Source organism: Syngnathoides biaculeatus, chromosome 9 (genome assembly GCF_019802595.1).
Source record: "Syngnathoides biaculeatus isolate LvHL_M chromosome 9, ASM1980259v1, whole genome shotgun sequence".
Taxonomy (NCBI): domain Eukaryota; kingdom Metazoa; phylum Chordata; class Actinopteri; order Syngnathiformes; family Syngnathidae; genus Syngnathoides; species Syngnathoides biaculeatus.
In genome coordinates, this window is record NC_084648.1 from 109746 (window position 1) to 130594 (window position 20849).

At 40.9% G+C, this 20849-nt stretch overlaps 3 protein-coding genes and 1 non-coding gene across 13 annotated transcripts in view; 3 read left to right on the forward strand and 1 right to left on the reverse strand.

The window, feature by feature from the left end:
- The first annotated feature begins 217 nt into the window (after positions 1-217).
- LOC133506229 (homeobox protein MSX-2-like) lies at positions 218-2032 on the forward strand. The gene is made up of 2 exons (XM_061830162.1): positions 218-587; positions 1119-2032. The coding sequence occupies exons 1-2, from the start codon at positions 299-301 to the stop codon at positions 1535-1537; spliced, it is 708 nt and encodes a 235-aa protein (XP_061686146.1). The 5' UTR covers positions 218-298; the 3' UTR covers positions 1538-2032.
- Positions 2033-3112: 1080 nt separating this feature from the next.
- On the forward strand, positions 3113-5829 carry atp5pd (ATP synthase peripheral stalk subunit d). The gene is made up of 6 exons (XM_061829978.1): positions 3113-3242; positions 3985-4115; positions 5077-5173; positions 5281-5352; positions 5474-5536; positions 5645-5829. Exons 2-6 carry the CDS (start codon positions 3994-3996, stop codon positions 5774-5776), a joined length of 486 nt encoding a protein of 161 aa, XP_061685962.1. The 5' UTR covers positions 3113-3242; positions 3985-3993; the 3' UTR covers positions 5777-5829.
- Positions 5830-6969: 1140 nt separating this feature from the next.
- The window catches only part of pnpla6 (patatin-like phospholipase domain containing 6), a 31058-nt gene continuing 17178 nt past the window's right edge, over positions 6970-20849 (forward strand). For 3 of the 10 annotated variants that reach the window (XM_061829621.1, XM_061829620.1, XM_061829622.1), the window contains exons 1-15: positions 7043-7108; positions 12243-12331; positions 13178-13231; positions 13624-13711; positions 13819-13901; positions 13979-14070; positions 14146-14286; positions 14369-14528; positions 17410-17490; positions 17763-17891; positions 18077-18157; positions 18262-18397; positions 18564-18626; positions 20299-20399; positions 20602-20781. In XM_061829621.1, the coding sequence (XP_061685605.1) occupies positions 12284-12331; positions 13178-13231; positions 13624-13711; positions 13819-13901; positions 13979-14070; positions 14146-14286; positions 14369-14528; positions 17410-17490; positions 17763-17891; positions 18077-18157; positions 18262-18397; positions 18564-18626; positions 20299-20399; positions 20602-20781 (1437 nt within the window). In that variant the 5' untranslated portion in view covers positions 7043-7108; positions 12243-12283. Of the gene's footprint in view, positions 7109-7185; positions 7252-12242; positions 12388-13177; positions 13232-13623; positions 13712-13818; positions 13902-13978; positions 14071-14145; positions 14287-14368; positions 14529-17409; positions 17491-17762; positions 17892-18076; positions 18158-18261; positions 18398-18563; positions 18627-20298; positions 20400-20601; positions 20782-20849 lie in introns of those variants that run through there. The other 7 variants (XM_061829614.1, XM_061829613.1, XM_061829616.1 and 4 more) reach the window with 7 other exon arrangements.
- On the reverse strand, positions 13489-13561 carry trnas-gga (transfer RNA serine (anticodon GGA)). Its single transcript has one exon. It is a non-coding gene; the product is annotated as a tRNA-Ser (tRNA).

Here is a 20849-nt window from a genome sequence, read left to right on the forward strand (position 1 = left end):
GGAAGTGTCTTCGCCACTGGTTAATTCCACTAAAATTGGCCTAAGCTACTTTGCGAGGACCCCGAATGGCCTCTGGCAGCACGGGCTGGGATGATGAATTACTCCTCTTGATGTTCCTTAGAAGGCCTTGAGCCAATCAAATCGCGACCGAGCCCCAATTAGCCATCTGATTGGCGGGGGCGAGCAGGAGAAACACACCTCTTCCTCCGCGTGAAAGTTAAGTGCGCGTCTCCTTCTCTGTCACTGAACTCATCGCGATCGACCGGGAGGTGCGTGGCCCCCATCGCCTCGCCTCAAGATGAACGCAGCGCGGGGCTCGCCGTCCCGGGACGCCGAAGAGGACACGGACGACGCCCAGCCCAAGGAGCAGGAGAGAAGCCGCCTCCCGTTCAGCGTGGAGGCTTTGATTTCCAAGACGGACGCCTGTCGGACTTGTTTGGAGCCGGCCCCGCACTTCTCTCCGAGGACTTTTTACGCCGCTGAGGGCTCGCCCGCTGCTCGCAGCAGCGCGACCGAGGACGCCCCGCAGTCGGCTGACAGCGATCACGGCACTTGGTTCCAGACCAGCACCTTCCCGTCAACCCCTCGTAAGGACAAAACGCCACTGAATGGCTGGTTCTGTGCGTTCGTTGTACTCTCGTTTATCATTTGAAGGCCGGTTTCTGGTGCGATGTCGCGAAACCCTTTCACGATGAGACTCATCCTGACTGACTTTTAATATAGTTTACTCTGTTTCGCATCAGTTAAATCCGGCTGCTGATAGTATACTAAAATATTTATAGAACGCTTATTGGTTTGGGGTGGGGCTGGACAAGAGATGACAGCAAAATTATCAACGTATACCAAAAATAATTGAACGGAAAAGAAACTAAGCCGTGATGGTGACTTTAGCAAGAATTTGCTTTTAATAATTTTATTTTTCAGATGGCGGTCTCTAATTTTCCCCTCCTTTCATCGTCCAGAAAATACGACACTGAAAACATGCCCATCACTGACTCATTAACATTCTTAAAAGCACATATCCTGGAGCATCAGTATGCAATAGGTTAAATGTATTACGGGCTCCCCACCCATCGGTACCATAACATATATCTCTGTTTTCTTTGTGTCCTTCCCAGGTAGCTCCAGCCCATCTCAGTGCACTCTCCGCAAGCACAAAAACAACCGCAAACCTCGCACACCCTTCACAACCTCTCAGCTGCTGGCCCTGGAGCGCAAGTTCCGCCAGAAGCAGTACCTCTCCATCGCCGAGAGAGCCGAGTTCTCCAGCTCGCTCAACTTGACCGAGACCCAGGTGAAGATCTGGTTCCAGAATCGCAGAGCCAAAGCCAAGAGGCTGCAGGAAGCCGAGCTGGAGAAGCTGAAGTTGGCCTCCAAACCCGTCCTGTCGGCCTTCGCGCTGCCTTTCCCCCTCGGCGCGCACATGCAGGGCTCGGCATCATGGGGGCCCGGCTCGAACCCCTTCCCCCGGACCAGTCTGCCGGTGCCTGGACTCTTTGGTGGACCTGTCACCTACGGGATGTACTATTTGTCTTAGTAAATTCCCGGGAAATCCAAGTTTTCAGGACAGTCGGTTGCAAAATCACTCAAAGGCACAATAAGTATTTCCAGCTGAAAAACTTTTTTTTTTTTTTAAAAAAAAAACGATCTTATATTTTGACAAATCTTCTTACCGGTACCTCCATAACTGAAACTGCATTGTTGGACGTCTACAAATGTATGCATTTGTGGGGCACGCGTGGTTAGGTGACTTAGCATATATCAAAGAGAGCCAGCATCAAGTGTCACCATCTTCTTCAAGTGTTTATTTTACTTATCACAGAGTTGTCAACAGAGACAATTTATATTACGTGTGTATCAAATTCGTTTACTCTCACAGCGTGGCCTTTATGAGGATTACTATCGAATTTTATCCTATTTTGCTGTAAATGTAGATAAAAATGTCCCGCAGTCTCGCTCGAGAAACAGCAGGATGTTTGTATTTATTGAATCTTTTCTATATGTACTGTGTACACTTCTTACATATGAAAGATGTAAATAAACGTACAAAACCCGAATCTCTTTTGTATTTTAATGTTGTTGTCACAGGAGACTGCGTGTAGTGTTATTTTAAGTTAAGCTCAATTGATGTGGACATTTCTCCGTCTTAAAGTGTCAAGGTAAACTGGAAATTTGGTGAATAACCCTGCTGTAAAATATGCAAACTGAGGAGAAAACTTTTGTATATTCAAAGCGATTTGTCAAATGTAAATTCTTCATGTTCCTAAATTTCATTAATGAAGACAGGACAGTACTCACGGGCCACAATATTATCTAGGGAACAGTTTACACCGATTGGTGTTTAAAATGAAACCAAACAAACCTAAAATATATATACTGTAAACATTTCAAGTGCATAGACGTTTGCAATTAATCTACACATTTGGATAACTCTGGCCAGGTGAGGATATACATGAGACACTATATTTCACAAACAGTCCTGGTTGTGTTGTGGTGAGCTCAAGGTTAATTAGTTTTAAGTAAATGAATTATTTTAATTAAATTATAATTCGTAGATAATACAATGAAAAAAGTCATCATGAATACTTTCATTTTTTTCTTTCATCTAGTCATTATTTCTTATGTTTGGTTACTTAAAAACTATGAATGAACCTTAATCTATTTGTATTGATTAATAACAATAAATAACTGATTAATGTATGGAGCATAAATAATCAAATAAAATAGTATCAAAAATGCTTTTAGAAAAAAAATCAAATGTACATTAACGACATCTATAATCATTTTAATAATAACTGATTCTTTTGCTTATTGTATATCATGATACGGGACACGAACATAAAAATACTTACATTTAAATTTGTAAAATGTAAATAAATAATTGGTTACTTAATTGTAAATAAATAAAAAATTAACTTCAAACACGAAAGAATTATTACTGTACATTATTATTAAAATCAGCAAGGTGACATATTTTTCATCACCTGCCGTGTTTTTTTATTTCTTTTTAATGATCATTTATACTATTGTTATTATTAATCTCACCTTGAAAACGCAGTTGTGGCCATTGCTGTTTCCATAAATACTGTACCGTGTGCTCACGCGTCAGAAGGCAAGGTTGTTGTTTTCCTGTTTGACCAGTAGGAGGCGATGGTGATTGGCTCAGTACAGACCCGTTTGGTTCAATCAAGAAGCACTTCCGCTCCTGCGTCCTGCTGTCTGTCACAGACGCGTGAAGCGAGGTGAGTACTCTGTCGTCTGCTCCTATTCAATGAAGTTACATAAAGCTATATTTGTATGCAATAGAGAGGCTTTCTGCAAGTGTTTTCGTCGAAAATGTGGATTTGTTGTCGGTCGATGTTTAGTCGAAACCTTGGGGTGAGAAAAAGTCTTCTCTGACCTTGGCTAGCAAGCTAGCAATTGTAGCTGGTGCTAAGTCCTTTTGCAGCCAATTTCGTTTTCATACCAAGGACGATGCACGAAATGTGGCAAAAGTACAATTATTTCTCCTGTTTTGTTGACATTGAAAACTTTAGTATTTTGGTAGATTTTACATTTGATCGTACAACTGACATGCGTCTGTCCCAACACTAATGATTAATTCCCAAGCAGTGAGCGGTGAAAGATGATTAAAAACATGTGCTTCGGTTAAATACATTTCAAGAAACACCTACTGTCAGCTTTGAAATGAGCAGTTTGATGTCCGCTTAATCTCAGCAGTATTGAAATCCTCACATGGTTTACAAATTTTGAGGAAAATATCATGTCTGCGATACACTCATTTTAAATTAGACATAGTTTATTCCTGTAGAAAATGGAATGCCATATTTGGGTGGTGTACTGTGATTACTGACTTCGATATGAGATTGAGAAGTGTCTTTAAAATTTCCTTTAAGTCTATATTAAAAGATGCGTGAACATTTCAATGCTTGTATGATCTTCTGTTATCTATCTTCCTTTGATGTCTTCCGTTGTATATTTCAGATTGTCAAGATGGCAGCCCGCCGTGTAGCCCTGAAGGCCGTCGACTGGGTGGCATTTGCTGAGCGTGTCCCACCCAACCAGAGGGGCATGTTTAATGCCCTCAAGACCCGGAGTGATGCAATTTCTGCTAAGTCAGTTAAATTTCATCGCATTTACACTTTATCGCTAAGTCTTGTTTTGTTACTCTTCAATCTTTGCTCTCTCTTTCCTTATTCCATACGACACATAGATCTTTAAAATGTTAGTGAAAGCACTGAGCACAACAATGAACATTGTTAGCATTGATTCTAGCACCAGTGCAACATTAGCAGTGTCTTGGTTGGTTAACCGTTACGGAGTGAGAATGTAATATCTGGGATTGCAATATTGTAGCCTGGTATGTAGCCAATTGTCCAAGACATGTAAGATATTTTTCTTTCATCAGGTCCTCATTAAGATGATTATTGTTTATTTCAGAGTCTTACATAGGTTGCTCAAAGTTGGACAACAATCAGTAATTTCATAGCCGCTAGCAAAAAAACCCAAAACAAAAACATTTTAACCGCATTGGAAAACAGGCCGTTCAAAAAAAGTATCAGGAAAATGCGGTAGTATGAAATGAATGAGTGTGTTTGCTACTGTTTTGGCAAATCTATTTGACAAAATAAGTGAGAAAGCAATCTTGTCTTTGTGTTTATTCCAAAAAAAGTCTCAAGTTCTTTTAACACCCTCAGAAAAAGTGTTGTAGAGTGCTAGCTGAAATGAGGGCCAGTTCGGTGTGTGACAACTTAAATGAGTGTGGTTGTCCTTTTGGTACAGTACCACACTTCCATGAGACTGGCCCAGGGCAGCTATGGCTACACAAGTACCTTTCCACCACCACGTTGTGACTGAGGAGACAATGATTGTGAAGTGTCTGAGTGGCTTGAAAAGAGCTACATACTGAAAGTGTAATGCCTTACAGTATTATTAAATTGTGATATTCTGCCAACATTAGTTGTAAATTCAGCTCAGTTTCCACATTTGTGAAAAATTCCATTTTGTTTGAATGTTGCTTTCTAACTAAACCCCAGCAGTGCTCATTCCTGTGTTTTTACACTCTTGCCTGACTAGACTGGCTTCCTTGCCGGAGTCTCCCATGGCCATTGACTGGAGCTATTACAAGAGTGCTGTGGCCAAAGCTGGGATGGTCGATGAGTTTGAGAAGAAGGTAAATTAAGCAAGCCAACATCTGGATGACAACTTTGAGCTTTTCTGAATGATTTCAATGAACTAGAATTGGTTGTGTTCCTGATTGCATCGTTGTCTTATTCATAGTTTAAAGCGCTGCAGATCCCTCAGCCTGTTGATACGCAGACCAGTGCCATCAATGAGCAGGAGGCAGAAGCTGTAAGTGTTCACAAATATTGCCATCACCAAACATTAAAAAAGAGATCCCCATTTATTGGAATTGAGTCTTCTGTTACATGCATTTCTTATCTCATTTAATTCTTGACATTGGCGTGACCAGGACAAAGATGCCACATCTTACATTGAAGCTTCAAAAGCTCGCATCGCTCAGTATGAGGCGGAGGTGATTATTGTTGTTAAAATACCGCAAGGGTATCGTGAAGACATTTTTTATGTACATCTTTCTTTTGTCTTTTTCTTTTCTTTTCTTTCCTTTCATGTTCCCTCACAGTTGGATAAGTTTAAGAATATGATCCCCTTCGACCAGATGACCATTGAAGATCTCAACAACACCTTCCCTGAGACAAAGTTGGACACTGTCAAATATCCATATTGGCCCCACAAGCCCATTGCAGATCTGTAATTATTTAATTGACTTGGCACTCACCTCACAATAAAAACATTTTAAATGCTTCAGATTGAGTCTGTGGATTTGCACTGAAATACTAAATGTTACGGAATCGCTGTTCGTCAACATAAAGGCACCGCATAATAGTGTGTATTTATACATTGTGGAGAGTGGTTTTTTTTTCTACTTCATGTAATCATTACGGTTTCTAGTTTTTGTATGGAAAAAAAAATACACAATTTACAATACTACTTTTTTTTTTTTTTAACGAATTATGCCTGGCGGTACGGTAGCGGAACCGATTAGTGTTGGCCATACAGTTCTGAGGTCCCAAGTTCAATCCCGGACCCGCCGTCTGTGGAGTTTGCATGTTCACCCCGTGCCAGCGTGGGTTTCCTCCGGTTTCCCAAAAACATGCAACATTAATTGGACACTCTAAATTGCCCCTAAGTGTTGTTGTGAGTGTGGCTGTTTGTCTCGATATGCCCTGTAATTGGCTGGCAACCCTTTCAGGGTGTACCCCGCCTCCTGCCCGTTGACAGCTGGGATAGGCTCCAGCTCTCCCGTGACCCTGGTGAGGATAAGCAACTAAGAAAATGGATGGATGGATGATTGAGCTCATGTTCGGACATCTTCCAATTTAATTAATAATTTTATTTTTGCATGAACTCCCCTCTAAAAGTATTAGAATGACAAGGTCGATTCCTTTGTTTTTGTTGTATACTTGAAGATATTTGGGTTTCAGATCAAAAGATGATCTGGGTCAAAAGTTCAGAATTTCAACTTTTATTTCAAAATATTCACATCTAGACATGTTAAACAACCGAAGACAGTGCATCTTTTGCTCGAAGTTACCCACTTTTCAAGTGAACAAAAGTATCGGAACAGCCAGTCACTAGTTGATATTTGGTGACATAACATCAATTTGCGACCCATTGACTTCAGACTTTCATTCTTTATTTGAAATGCTCTTCCGTGCCTTTACTGAAGTCTCTTTTGGTTCTAAATAGCCAAAATATGTGCGCTTTAAATGTAGTACAGTACTTTGCCATCGTCGCGAGCTCTACCGCGTGGGGTAGGACACGAAGGCTGTCAGTCCTCATGACATCCAATTACGTATGGACAAATTGTGTACCTCTATATTCATTGGACAACGAGACTATATTTACATCGGAATAGGCCGACGTTCAGCCCCTGGCCCGCATAAGCGCAATGATTGGTTCATTGTTACAGCCTTTATTTTTGATTGGTTTAGCGGCTTGCAGAAAATAAAGGAGTTTATCTAACGCGAGTAGTATTTGGTTATTTGACCGTCATTGATGGAAAATCTGGAGTCCCTCAGCCCAGGTAATTGTTCCGTCCTAACTTGTCATAAATGCTTTTTAATTTAAATGTGTACGGGTTGTATAGACATTACCCGAGTCGTTGTACTGATCGAGTTGACCCTGAGGAGAAGCGAGTGGTGCAAAGTACATCTCAGCCTTGTCAGTGTGAGTAACGAGGGTGTTATCGTTCTGAGTATCTAATGTCTTTCAGAGGGAATTGTAACAATTAGGCAACCCAAGTGTATCGCTCTTCTTGATAACATATGCAAGTCTAGAGTTATTAGTGGGTGGCTATCACAAAAGCGGACGGCGACCGCTAGCTTATGTTTTTGTGTTAGCTATCAGGGATGACGTTACCAGTGGGACAGGCAGCCAAGTGCCCCCTGCTCTAAACGTCGCCAAGATGTTTGTCAGGGTCTCGATTTTCCCACATAGCAATACAACGAGAAGCACTAGCATTTCAATAATTTGTCTCCCTCTGTACTGTATGTTCCACATTCACACACATCCATCTGTCACTTAGTGGTTTTCAGGGAGGGGTAATAACGAGCCAATGTTGCTAATTTCCACGGACTAAATATAGCACCGATGTTTGTTTGCGTTCACGTGTGTTCCATGGATTGTATTTGTTATTTTGGACAATACCCTCAGAACTTAAAACACTATCAGTCAATTCATTTCTCTGAGGTCAGTAAGGCAACACCTCAGGTGGTGCATGTTATACAAAACTATTTTGGCTACGAGGGGAAAACATGCGCTAACACCTGACATGTTAACATTGCCAGTGCTGTACAAAACGCTCATATTTACTACATACCATAAAATCACTTAGCTGTGACATCTCTTTCAGTGAACTCAATGCCATGTCCTGTTTGGACAAGTTTTCCCTGGGGGTGTGGCGTGTCGCATCTAAAACCCAATCGCATGTTGGCCCAAACGTAATCTGATTTGCTAATCCTACATTTCAAATCAAATTACAAATGTGCATCCCGTTACAAAGGCATGTTTGTGTTTGCATCTTCTCTGTACAGTGTTGTCAACGCTAGCTTTGTTCGTAGAGAACAATAGATATTGAGTTTGGTGGAGGGAGGCACAGCCTGAAGGCAAGAGACTGCCACTTGTCTCGTTCTCTGTTGGGCAACAAGCTCGTGTCTTCAACACACATGTACATGTGAAGGAAGACGTTAATCATTAATGCCTGGATTGATCCTTACCTGTGTGAAAGCAATTTTGGTGCAGAGTCACACACCTTCTCATTCAAGCCAAAAAGAAAAACATGTTTGCGCAGGCAATTGGCGCAATAGAACGTACACTTTGGAAATTGAATGCTCAACTCTCCCAAATCTGTAATTGCAGACAATAGCTGCTATTGATTTCCATTAACTGACTTCTGTTGTTTGCATTAAGTGCAAGGTCAGCTAGATTTTGCTGCTGAATTCCAATTTCTAGTCAAAAGGGCACACAACTATAATAGGTATACTAACTAGAAGAGCTCTGCCACCTTGAAAGCTGAAGCTTCTTGTTTTAGGGATAATGGCTGACAGATGAAGCTTCCTCTCTCACTCTATTGCAGCAGCAGCCTGTCTGGGGGGTTGTTTTGTTACTGCGTCATATTTCATGCAACACGATGCTCCCCCCAGCCTTTCACTACTTCATCGATGTATAGATCATCTCTGATCTTTGTACATCAGTTTAGTAACATTCAACCATTTGCTGATGATGAAGACTAACAGGGAGTGTATGAGACTCATCATGCTGCTGACGCCAGCCTGCGTTGCTGCTTCATTTTGAGTACATGCAAGTACAAGAGGGAGACAATTACAACCATTTTAGCATTTGGTGTTCCTCTGAAAATTAATAAAATTAGTTCACATCTGTACAAAATTGAAATTCCATATTAAGATACCAGTTTGGAGGTGATGCATGCTACAATCGAGCTCATTAAACATCTTATAATGTGATCACGGCAGATGCACTAACCCTTGGCTGAGTTTGAACAATAAGACACGATTGCTGACTATCAGATGAGTCGTTTGTGTGAAAACAGTCAGTTCACAATGACTATACCAATTGCATGCCCCGGCGTATTTTTCCAGAGACACATGTTCTATTGTCCCATGGACTCTCATCTACACCACGTATCCCTGTGTCAGCTAAATCGGGTTGGTATGTTGCAGGCTGGATGAATAAGTATGTAATTGTCTTATGATAATGTTATAATATCTTTATAAAGCACTGGCCGAGGTTAAGATGTTTTTGGGTGATCTCCGGAAAATCGACTGTACATCAATATTGTTTTGAGCAACTTGATTTCAAACCAAACAAACAAAAAAGTCCAGCAGAGTAAACTATCCATATGTTTTCCATCCCACTTATCCTCATTAGGGTTACGGGCGTGCTGGGGCCAATCCCGGCTGAATCTTTGCAAGAGGCGAGGTATATCCTGAAATGGTCCCCAGCCAATCATAGGGCACACCAAGACAAACAACAATTCAGACTAACGTTCACATCTACAGGCAATTTAGAGTCTTTAATAAACTACCATGTACCTGGAATATGTGAGTAAACCAGAGTACCCGGTCAAAACCCATACAGGCATGTGGAGGACATGCAAACTCCCCACAGGGGAGGCTGGATTCTAGCCCAGAATCCTCCGAACCTTGAGGTAGATATGCTAACCAGTCGTCCAGCGTCCCGCCCCACATCATACTATATACACTAGAGTATATAAAACATTTCAATCAGTTTTTTTTTTATATTGGATATGGTCTCTGTATGGTTGGCGCCGAAGCTTTAGCTTCAGTAGAGGTTTCATATTGCGGTTTTATGAAAATTTTTTCTGCCTTCCTGATCATTAAACAAATTTAAATATGTCAAAGACATAACAAAGGAATGCAGTTTTTAAGTGAACATTTTTATAAAGGGAGGGGAAAAAAATCCAAACCTACATGGCCTTGTATGAAGAAGTATTTGCCCCTCCCCCTGTTAAAATATAACTGGTTTATCATACCAGAGTTTGATTTCTCTAGTCACACCGAAGACTGATAGTGCCACAGCTTTTCTCAATCAAGAAACCTCTTCAATAGGACCTGCCTGACAAAGTGAATAGACCGAAAGAGCCTGAAAATCTTGACATCGTGCAGGAATATAATGAAATTCAGGAACTAATGAGAAGCAAGCTAAACAATATAAACCAATGTGAGGAAGGTTATGAGCCCATTTCTAAAGCTTTAGAACTCCAGCAAACCACAGTGAGAGCCATTATCCACAAAGGGTACAAACATATTCAGAGATGAACGCTGGCAAAATTACCCCAAGAGTGCAACGACGACTGATCCAAGAGGTCACAAAAGACCCCACAACAACATCCAAATAACTACAAGGCTTAATTAACTTAGTTAATATCAGTGTTCATGACACCACTATAAAAAACATACCTACAAAAATGGTGAGCATGGCAGAGTTACAAGATGAAAACCACTCCCAGTGAAAACAACATTAAGGCCCGTCTCAATCTTGCCAGAAGACATCTTGATGATCACCAAGACCTTTGAGAAAATACTCTGTGGTCTGACGAGACAAAATAAGAACTTTTTGGAAGGTGTGTGTGTCACATTACTCCTGGCGTAAAACCAACACTGGATTTCAGAAAAACAACACAATGTTAACAGTAAAATATGTTGGTTGTTGTGTGATGGTCTGGGGCTGTTGAATTCAAATGTCCATGTAAACATCAAGTACTGGCAGTGATTCAAAAGGCGGTCGGTTCATGCTCGGTAATGCTCCAATGTGGCTGAATTACAACAATTCTGCCAAGATGAGCGGTTCATAATTGCACATTGCAAGATATTGCAAATGCTTTATTGGGGTTGCTGCGCTAAGGGTGACCCAACCCTTATTGGGTTTAGAGGGCAATCACTTTTTCGGACAGAGCCATGTAGGTTTGGATTTTCTTCTCCCTTAACAATAAAAACCTTAATTTAACAACTGCGTTTTGTGTTTACGTGTTGTCTTTGACTAATATTTAGATATGTCTGATGATGGCAAACATTTATGTCTGACAAACATGTAACAACTTGAGAAATTAGGAAGGGGACAAACATTTTTTCACAACACCAATAAGAAGACCAACCCTAGGGAAGGGGCGCCATCATCTGCATATGTTATCTAGAAAGGTGCTTGAGTTTCAAGGAGGTGTAGACTGTTCAAAAGGTTTGGCTCGGACTCTGGTTCCTGTTGCTGCAGATTGCAATCATTTGACTCTGTCACTTGCTTTCATTGCAGGCTTTGAACCAGAGATGAGATTTTTGTTACAGCAATCTGAAAGGCAGTCAAACTTGTCAGACCATTTCTCTAAGATCTTATTCAACTATACTAGTCTTTTTTTTTTTCCTTGCTTGTCCATACTGTTGTTTATTGATGTTCATGTGTTCTCTTATTATTTAATTGCACAAAGGAAATGCACTGGAACCTCTTAGGGTAAAGATTATGTTCTAGAAAGGACTACCGATTTGTTTGAATTTCCCTCTTAAAAATTCCCTAATTTTGATTTGACTCCATAGAAACAGTGTTTTTAAATCAAACTTTGGGTAATTTAAACGCTGTAATAAACCGAACATGATGCCCTCTCTCCCAAAAGAAGGTCAAAATTTCAAGTAAAATGAATGCTTTTGAAAAAGGTTTTTGAAGAAGCTGGTGTAAAATCTCTCACAAAGCTCTTTTGCAACAGACATTTGAAACTGGATTTCCTGACTGTGAAGCAGTCATGTTTGCTACTATTTCACCTTGCGACCACCATAAAACTATGTAAAATCCAAATTAAACTATCCATGCTTTGATGACACGTGATGTAGCATTTAAGCAAGTGAAATTGGATAGTCATTGTGGATGAGTTGAATATGCGTTATCATACAAGAGTTTATTATTTAGATGCTCTCCGAGCTAACGTCATGTGACATCCTGTGACAAAATGCAAAACCACACATCGGGCTTTGAGGTTGCTTTTGTGGCACCTTTGAGAGGCCCTTTTTTATGGAGACTAAAATGATGTGCTTTTGAGCCCCATTGTGCTTGCATTTTGACTTATCCTGTATTGAAGATCACCAATGTACTATATCTATATTGTAACAATAATGTTTCTCTTGCTTTTATTCCAGCAGCATTTTATGGATCACCTTTATGAAGAAACACTGTTACAATGGGACAGAGTACCTCGGAACAAGAGGTCCAAACAAATGGCCCAGAGGTTGGTTTGGCATGCAGCAGCTCTGGAAAAATGGGGAGGTCATTGGCATTGTAAAGGTTTTTATTCCTTTTTTTGTTTGTTTTGTCAAAGATGATGCAGAAGTATAACATTTTTGAGGGCCCCATATTTTACCTATTTAGATGTACAAAGAGTGACTCTCTAACATGGAGTCACTAGGAATATGTAATTTTTCATTTAAAAAAATGCACCATGATTTTGTCATACGAGTGTCCAGAAAAGGCCGCTCTGAGAGCAACTTCAGTTTGACCCGATTTTGTAACCTCTTCTTTGTCCATATTTGGTCAAGGCTGCCCTCAATTCCTCTGATTGTTGTCTCAGTGAGATCACACGTTTATGTTGACACCACTGTGGTGGGGGGGGGGTGGGGTGGTGGTGGGGATTGAGATCTTTGCGACTGTTGTAGACAAGCTCCTGAAATTTCAAATGATATTAGACCTCTCGGCAGAAAAATGTCTGCAACTCAGGAATGCATGGACAACTGTAATTCATATTGCACGTTTAGTGGGGCACCATACAGCTAATATTACGTTCCAAACAACGTTCCCTCTGATTGACATTCTGCGTTGCCCACAAAAAAAACAAAAACAACAACCTGAATTTGAAAGTAAAATATAAGATATATTTCTATTTTCTTTATATTGGTACAAGCACCTTGTGGAGTAGCGCTCGTTAACTCGTTCTATGCGCAGTCCTATATTGACAATGAAGGCTTTTGATTGATCGATAGAATTTTGCTGTAAATGAAGTAGAGACCCAAGCACTGCACTAGTGAGGTGATACAGTTCCTTGATTAACATAACATGTCACTTCACTGTTTACAATTAGGACAAGTTTAAAGATATCAAGACATTTGTGGAGGAAGAACTCCAGACCAGCATGGTGAGTGCTGTGAAGAGTTTTTTTTTTTTAATTCGCCTTTTTTTTTTTTTTAAATGTGTCCAGTTTTTAAACAGTACATTGATGAGATACAATGTTTTTGTTGTTGTTGTTGTCATTCAGTGGAGTATGTCATCCTTCTTCTTTCGGCTTGTCCCTTTCGGGGTCGCCACAGCGTGTCATCTCAGATGAACGCACATATGTTTGGCACAATTTTTACGCCGGATGCCCTTCCTGACGCAACCCTTCTCAGGGAGTGGGGGCCCCAGTGGGATACGAACCCACAACCCCTGGTTTTCCACACCAGTGCTCTAACCACTGAGCTACGGGGCCTCTCAGTGGAGTATGTCATAATACAGCTAATTGGTGTTTTTTTTTTTTTTTTTTTTTCCCAGATGATGGGGATTGTAATTGGTGCTGGCGTTGCCATAATCCTCATCGCCATCCTCATTTTCTTCATCCTACGGCGGATCCACCTTCGAAGTCAGTGGTTGCTTGTGATGCTATTCTTATTTGCACTTATGAAATAATTACACAAAGTCACAGCTTGTATAGTTCTGCATTCTAAGATGGTTTGTTGTTGTTGACAGACTTAGAAGCACAGGAGGCTCCCAAGTATCGCTTTCGTAAGAGGGACAAAGTCATGTTCTATGGACGGAAGATCATGCGTAAAGTAAGTTTGCTCTCAGGAGTTCAGTCTCAGGAATTCTGTTTCTAATTCCCTTTCACATTACTGTCATTTCTTGCAAGGTCTCCCAGTCTACCTCCTCACTAGTGGGTACCTCCTCCTCCTCTCGACCACGCCTGAAAAAGAAGCAGAAGATGCTAAACATTGCCAAAAAGTACCAAAATACTTCATCCCATAAATCCAACCATCGCTTTTCTGACACTTTATCGCAAACGATCTCCATTTGCAGGATCCTCCGGTTTAAGAAGGAAGTGCCTACATTGCAGGCCAAGGAGCCTCCTCCCTCCGTACTGGAGGCAGACCTTACTGAGTTTGACGTGGCCAACTCTCACCTTCCGTCTGAGGTGCTTTATATGCTTAAAAATGTCCGGTAGGTTAAAAACAATCAGATAGCTGATTTGCATATGATGACTCCTCAAGTGAACTGTTAACACTTTGTTTTTTGTTGACAGTGTACTGGGCCACTTTGAGAAGCCGCTCTTTCTAGAGCTCTGTAAGCATATGGTATTTGTACAGTTCCAACAAGGGGAGTATGTCTTCAGGCCGGGCCAGCCGGACAGCAGCATCTACGTGGTTCAAGATGGAAAACTAGAATTGTGCCTTACTGGAACGGTAGGCAAATTTTACAGAAGTTGTATCTAATATGTAAAGCAGGGGTGCCCAGACATTTTTACCCCAAGATCTATTTTTCAAGCAGACAGCCTCTCTCGAGCTACGGACTTTTGGGGGTGAGTAAATTGATGATGATAATTCTCCCAAACAGTTTTAAGGTTAATGTTATGTTGCCTCCTATAGAGCTCGTTCACCTACGTCAAAAAATGATGCGACTTTTGTTTACCTTGCCATATTGCCGGTCAAGCTTAGCATTGCTCAATGCTAAGTCGGTTGGAGACGACACGGAAATATATCTTGTAGCACGATGCCCAGAGTCCTGGCGATACTGTGAGACATTTAGAAGGGGAAAATAAACGAAGGTATGTGGAAAAATTAGATAAACCCTGCATATAAGACCCGTATTTAATGCCGAAATCGATGTTTTCGCCAATAAGAAATTGGGCTATTGATTCGCTTCCGCTTGTCTTGGACAACTGGATCTGGTGAGTAAGTTGTGTTGTTTACATGGAAATTTTTGAAAGTGTATAGCAGTCTGGACACATATGAATATTTTGTTGCTGTATCTGTTCTCATCAGGAATTTTTGACGGCTTGTTAACGCGGAAGTGTGTTCGGCGACACGTTGACCTTTTACGGAATCCATCGATCTTTTCAGCTAGTATTCAGTACTTCTTCTTTTCCTTTTGGCTTGTCCCGTTAGGGGTCACCACAGCGTGTCATCTTTTGCCATCTTAGCCTATCTCTTGCATCTTTCTCTCTAACCCCAACTGGCCTCATGTCTTCCCTCACCACATCCATAAACCTTCTCTTTGGTCTTCTTCTCGCTCTTTTGCCTGGCAGCTCCATTCTCAGCACCCTTCCACCAATATACTCACGCTCTCGCCTCTGAACATGTCCAAACCATCGAAGTCTGCTCTCTCGAACCTTGTCAGCAAAACATCCAACTTTGGCTGTCCCTCTAATGAGCTCATTTCTAATCCTATCCAACTTGCTCACTCCGAGCGAGAACCTCAACATCTTCATTTCTGCCACCTCCATTTCTGCTTCCTGTTGTTTCTTCAGTGCCACCGTGTCTAATCCGTACATCATGGCCGGCCTCACCACTGTTTTGTAAACTTTGCCCTTCATTCTAGCAGAGACTCTTCTGTCACATAACACACCAGACACCTTTCGCTAGCTGTTCCAACCTGCTTGGACCCGTTTCTTCACTTCCTTACCACACTCACCATTGCTCTGGATTGTTGACCCTAAATATTTGAAGTCGTCCACCCTCGCTATCTCTTCTCCCTGTAGCCTCACTCTTCCCCCTCCACTTTTCTCATTCACGCACATATATTCTGTTTTACTTCGGCTAATCTTCATTCCTCTCCTTTCCAGTGCATGTCTCCATCTTTCCAATTGTTCCTCTGCATGCTCCCTGCTTTCACTGCATATCACAATATCATCTGCGAACATCATGGTCCAAGGGGATTCCAGTCTAACCTCATCTGTCAGCCTATCCATTACCACTGCAAACAGGAAGGGGCTCAGAGCTGATCCCTGATGCAGTCCCACCTCCACCTTAAATTCCTCTGTCACAGCTAAGGCACACCTCACCATTGTTCTGCTGCCATCATACATGTCCTGTACTATTTTAACATACTTCTCTGCCACACCAGACCTACGCATGCAGTACCACAGTTCCTCTCTTGGTACTCTGTCATAGGCTTTCTCTAGATCCACAAAGACACAATGTAGCTCCTTCTGACCTTCTCTGTACTTTTCCACGAGCATCCTCAAGGCAAATAATGCATCTGTGGTACTCTTTCTAGGCATGAAACCATACTGTTGCTCGCAGATACTTACTTCTGTCCTGAGTCTAGCCTCCACTACTCTTTCCCATAACATCATTGTGTGGCTCATCAACTTTATTCCTCTATAGTTCCCACAGCTCTGAACATCCCCTTTGTTCTTAAAAATGGGAACCAGAACACTTTTCCTCCATTCTTCAGGCATCTTTTCGCCGGTAGTATTCTGTTGAATAAGTTGGTCAAAAACTCCACAGCCATCTCTCCAAATTGCTTCCATACCTCCACTGGTATATCATCAGGACCAACTGCCTTTCCATTTTTCATCCTTTGTAGTGCCTTTCTGACTCCCCCCTTAGTAATCATTGCCACTTCCTGGTCCTTCACACTTTCCTCTTCAACTCTTCCTTCTCTCTCATTTTCTTCATTCATCAACTTCTCAAAGTATTCTTTCCATCTATTTAGCACACTACCGGCACCAGTCAACACATTTCCATCTCTATCCTTAATCAGCCTAACCTGCTGCACATCCTTCCCATCTCTATCCCTCTGTCTGGCCAACCTGTAGAGATCCTTTTCTCCTTCTTTTGTGTCCAACCTGGTGTACATGTCTTCATATGCCTCTTGTTTAGCCTTTGCCACCTCTACCTTTTCCCTACGTCGCATCTCAATGTACTCCTTTCCTTACTTTTAGGCACTCTTATGTTCGGGTAGATCGGGGGGCTCAATGTGTCATCGTGAGGCAGTTTTGGTCGATTGCGTGATGGCGTGCCAAAAAAACAAAACAAAAAAAAAAGCCCATCATCCATCTCGTCACTTGATTCAACTGTGGCAGATATGTCGATCGCACGCGCATAAAGGCGTGTTCTCGCAGATTAGCCTTCAATTTACGGTCTCTCTATTGCTTTCTCTACAGCAGTTGCGGCGAGTCTGGGCACCCCTGGGGTAGATTGTCACAGGAATGGGATGGGAAAAATTTTACAGAAGGCTACAGGGTTGTTGCTCTTGTTTGCTTGGCTTTGAGCTCATAATTTAAGAATTTTGCAATTCAATGTGCTGCTGTGGTCTCCTCTCCTGACTCTTTTCTCCCAGGATGGCAAAGAAAGTGTGGTGAAGGAGGTTTTCCCTGGAGACAGTGTCCACAGCCTCCTTAGCATTCTGGATGTCATTACGGTTTGTTGCTGCCATGTTTCTGACATGCAAGGGCAGAAATACTGACTCGATCATTCGTAAAAGTTGTGGCAAAAAACAAGTAGCAGATTAGCTTCCTCCGGCTTTAAATTCTTTCCAAAAATGGCAGAATTCATCAATCAATTCTGCCATACTGTCATATTTATCTTTTAATTACATACCTACATTAATCCTATAATCTGATTATTTAAAATGAACGATAGTCAACCTCTTTTTAAGCACATCTAAAATAATTCTGTTTCCTATCTCTCCAGGGCCACCAGAAACCTTACAGGACAGTGTCGGCACGGGCTGCTGAGGTTTCCACTGTTCTTCGTTTACCAGTAGAGGCCTTCTTGTCTATATTTGACAAGTACCCTGAGAGCTTGGTGCGGGTAGTACAGGTGAGAAGTTTATTCTTTCTGGATTGATGTTTTAATTCCTTTCACAGTATGTTTAATTAGCTAAGCATCGTGCCACGTTTTTCCGTTTTTTTTTTTTATGGATCGAGTTTGGGTCCTTTCAATGTATGACTTCAAACACCAGTTGTGGTTTGGATTCTTTTACCCATCAAGCTCCCCTCTTTCAGATTATCATGGTTCGTCTTCAGAGAGTAACAGTTTTAGCCTTGCACAACTACTTGGGCCTAACAAACGAGCTCTTCAGCCATGTGAGTTTATAACACACCCACCAGCCCTGTACATATTTACTAGAGGTCTAACTTACCTCTTTCCTCTGTCTTGAATCACTCAACTCACGTACTCACTATTACAGGAATTGCATCCGTCACGTCAGCCCCCTCCATCTCCTCACCCGACCCGTGCCAGTCCCATCCGCCACGGCAAGCGCTTTGGCAGCCTGACAGTGCCTGAGGAGCAACGCGAAGCTGCAATAAAAGGTGATTTGACTGGTAAGGAAATGAGACTTGAAGGCTTTGAATTGTATTTCAAGACATACCAGCATGCGAAATTGAGAAAGTCAGTTACATATTTCTGGTTTAAGTGTGTTTTTTTTTTCTTTTTTCAACATTAAATCTTGATGGCCTGTTCATTTGTCATTTTTGGTGTGTATAATAGCAGATCAAGCAAAGGATGGAGTTACTCTGAGTAGGACCATCTCCATGCCTGTGGATATTGCTGGTGAGGTGTTTTTCTTTGTTGTGTTTCATTTACTGTGAAATTCTTCAGACACAATGTGCGTGAGTGGAAAGGTTTTTACAAGTTGTCTACATAACACATAAATTCCGTTTCATATAATGCTTTTTTTTAAATTCAATTACTATATATATATACACACACTATATTTAAGGGATATGGGATTACTATTTAGCAAGAAATTTATCAACCAAGACGGTATATCCATCCATCCAACATATCTACCAGCGCTACATTTTTTTAAGCCAAGGCACACATACACCGTTACCAAAAAATTTCACTTACCTGCTTTGACTCAGATATGAATTTAAGTGACATCCAATTTTTAATCCATAGTGTATAATATGTCATCGGTCCAACCTTTGCAATTATAACATTTTAGACACTTTTGTAAAGGGTTTCCACAAGGTCTACAAATGCGTTTATGCGAATTTGTAACCATTTTACCAGAAGCACAATTATGTGGTTACACACGGATGTTGGACAAGAAGGTTTGGCTCTCAGTCGCTGACCTAATTTATCTAAAAGTGTTCTATAGTGTCAGGATTATAGAGGCCAGTCAAGTTCATTCACATGAAACTGCATTATTCACGTCTTTATGAATCTTGATTTGTACACTGATGCATACTCATGGTAGAACAGGAATTTCCCAAAAATTTGGAAATATAATTAATATTAGCTCCCAAATTCCAGTGACAGAATCTCTAAATGCTCAGGATACCAAGAGATTTTGTCCAGTCAGTTTACACACAGTTACACACATAAAAACGTCTCCCGAACAAGAGAGTGATCTTTTAAAATACTATCTCACTCCCACATCCTGATACTTTGGAAACCTGTTTTTTTCCATCTATTTATCTATCTTTTTATGGTTTGATAAATAATATAAAGCAGGACATACAATCCAAGCTGTACCCTGCCTCTTGCCAAGAAGATAGCTCGGATAGGCTCCACCACTTCTGCGACCCTTGTGAGGATAGGCGGCTCAGAAAATGGATGGATTAATGTACTTTGTATAATATTGTGTGACACCCTAGTGTTTGGTTTAAAAGTTTATTATAAAAAGTTTAAAACTCATTAATGGATGTTGTAAAACAGATATCTGCTTATACGTCATTTCAGTGTGAAATAATTTTCTAATCTTTACTACTAATATATCAATGTATAATACACACTTGACTTTTGAAGATTTTTTTGAAAAAATGTACATTATACACAATTATATTAATTGTTTGATAAATACTGCCATATAATATTGTTGTGGAATGTTTTGTAGATGATGTATGAAGCACTTTAAAAATAAAAAGCTGTTGTTATGAAACATTGGGTGTAAAAATAAATGTCCCAGGAAGCAATAGACATTTATATTTTTTTTGTAGGTTGTTAAAAAATTGTAATCTTTGTAAAATGCAAAATTTCCACATTTTTATCTGGCTGTATCGCCCAGCCTGTAACAAATAGAGTTTCTTGTGGATGAGATGTACAGTGAGTGGTGTAATAAGGATGTCTTCAACAAGCTGCAGTGTGCAGATAAGGTATCAGTTTTTGAACAGGCTGTATTAACTTTTTATACCATATTTATTAGCCTGTAGCCAAATCCTGCTTGGACATCTCTTCACACTGGACTAAAATGTCTAATGTATGTCTGTCTATGCAGCTATACAGAAAGGTCTGAGATCAGACTTTGACATGGCATATGAAAGAGGACGGATATCTGTGTCTGCAGAAGATGGCAACACCCCACCCAATTTTACTCGGGTCAGTGCGATATACTGTACACTGTTTAACCAATGATACATTTTTAGTTTTAATTATTCTGCATCACCAAATTTGACTCTGTTGTTACTGTGCAAGTGATTTAAAAACAAACTAGATGTCACAAGTTAGATTCCCTCACTGCCCATTACTGTCAATAATTTATCAATTGAGGCTAATGAAACATTGTGTGCATCATTGACAGTCAATCTCACAGGACCAGCGAGAGAGGAAGGTGACTGTGGATGAGGTTCCTTCAGGGATATACCTTTATCCAGAGGAAGAGACAGGAGTGGACAATATTTTCACAACTATAACCTGTCGATCCAGTTCAGCGTTGTTTGAGGAAGCTCAGAAAGAGGTCCTAAAGCTTATGAGGATTGAGGTATATATCTGTTAAAGTCGCTATTTTGCATTGAATTCCTGGAATGGTAATAACAAATACTTTCCTTA

Bases quoted from the DNA above. Each gene is read 5' to 3' on its own strand.
- LOC133506229 (XM_061830162.1), top strand. From the start codon at position 299: ATGAACGCAGCGCGGGGCTCGCCGTCCCGGGACGCCGAAGAGGACACG. The intron at 588-1,118 runs GTAAGGACAAAA...TGTCCTTCCCAG, and splicing joins CACCTTCCCGTCAACCCCTC to GTAGCTCCAGCCCATCTCAG.
- atp5pd (XM_061829978.1), top strand. From the start codon at position 3,994: ATGGCAGCCCGCCGTGTAGCCCTGAAGGCCGTCGACTGGGTGGCATTT. The intron at 4,116-5,076 runs GTCAGTTAAATT...TTGCCTGACTAG, and splicing joins AGTGATGCAATTTCTGCTAA to ACTGGCTTCCTTGCCGGAGT. The intron at 5,537-5,644 runs GTGATTATTGTT...GTTCCCTCACAG, and splicing joins TCGCTCAGTATGAGGCGGAG to TTGGATAAGTTTAAGAATAT.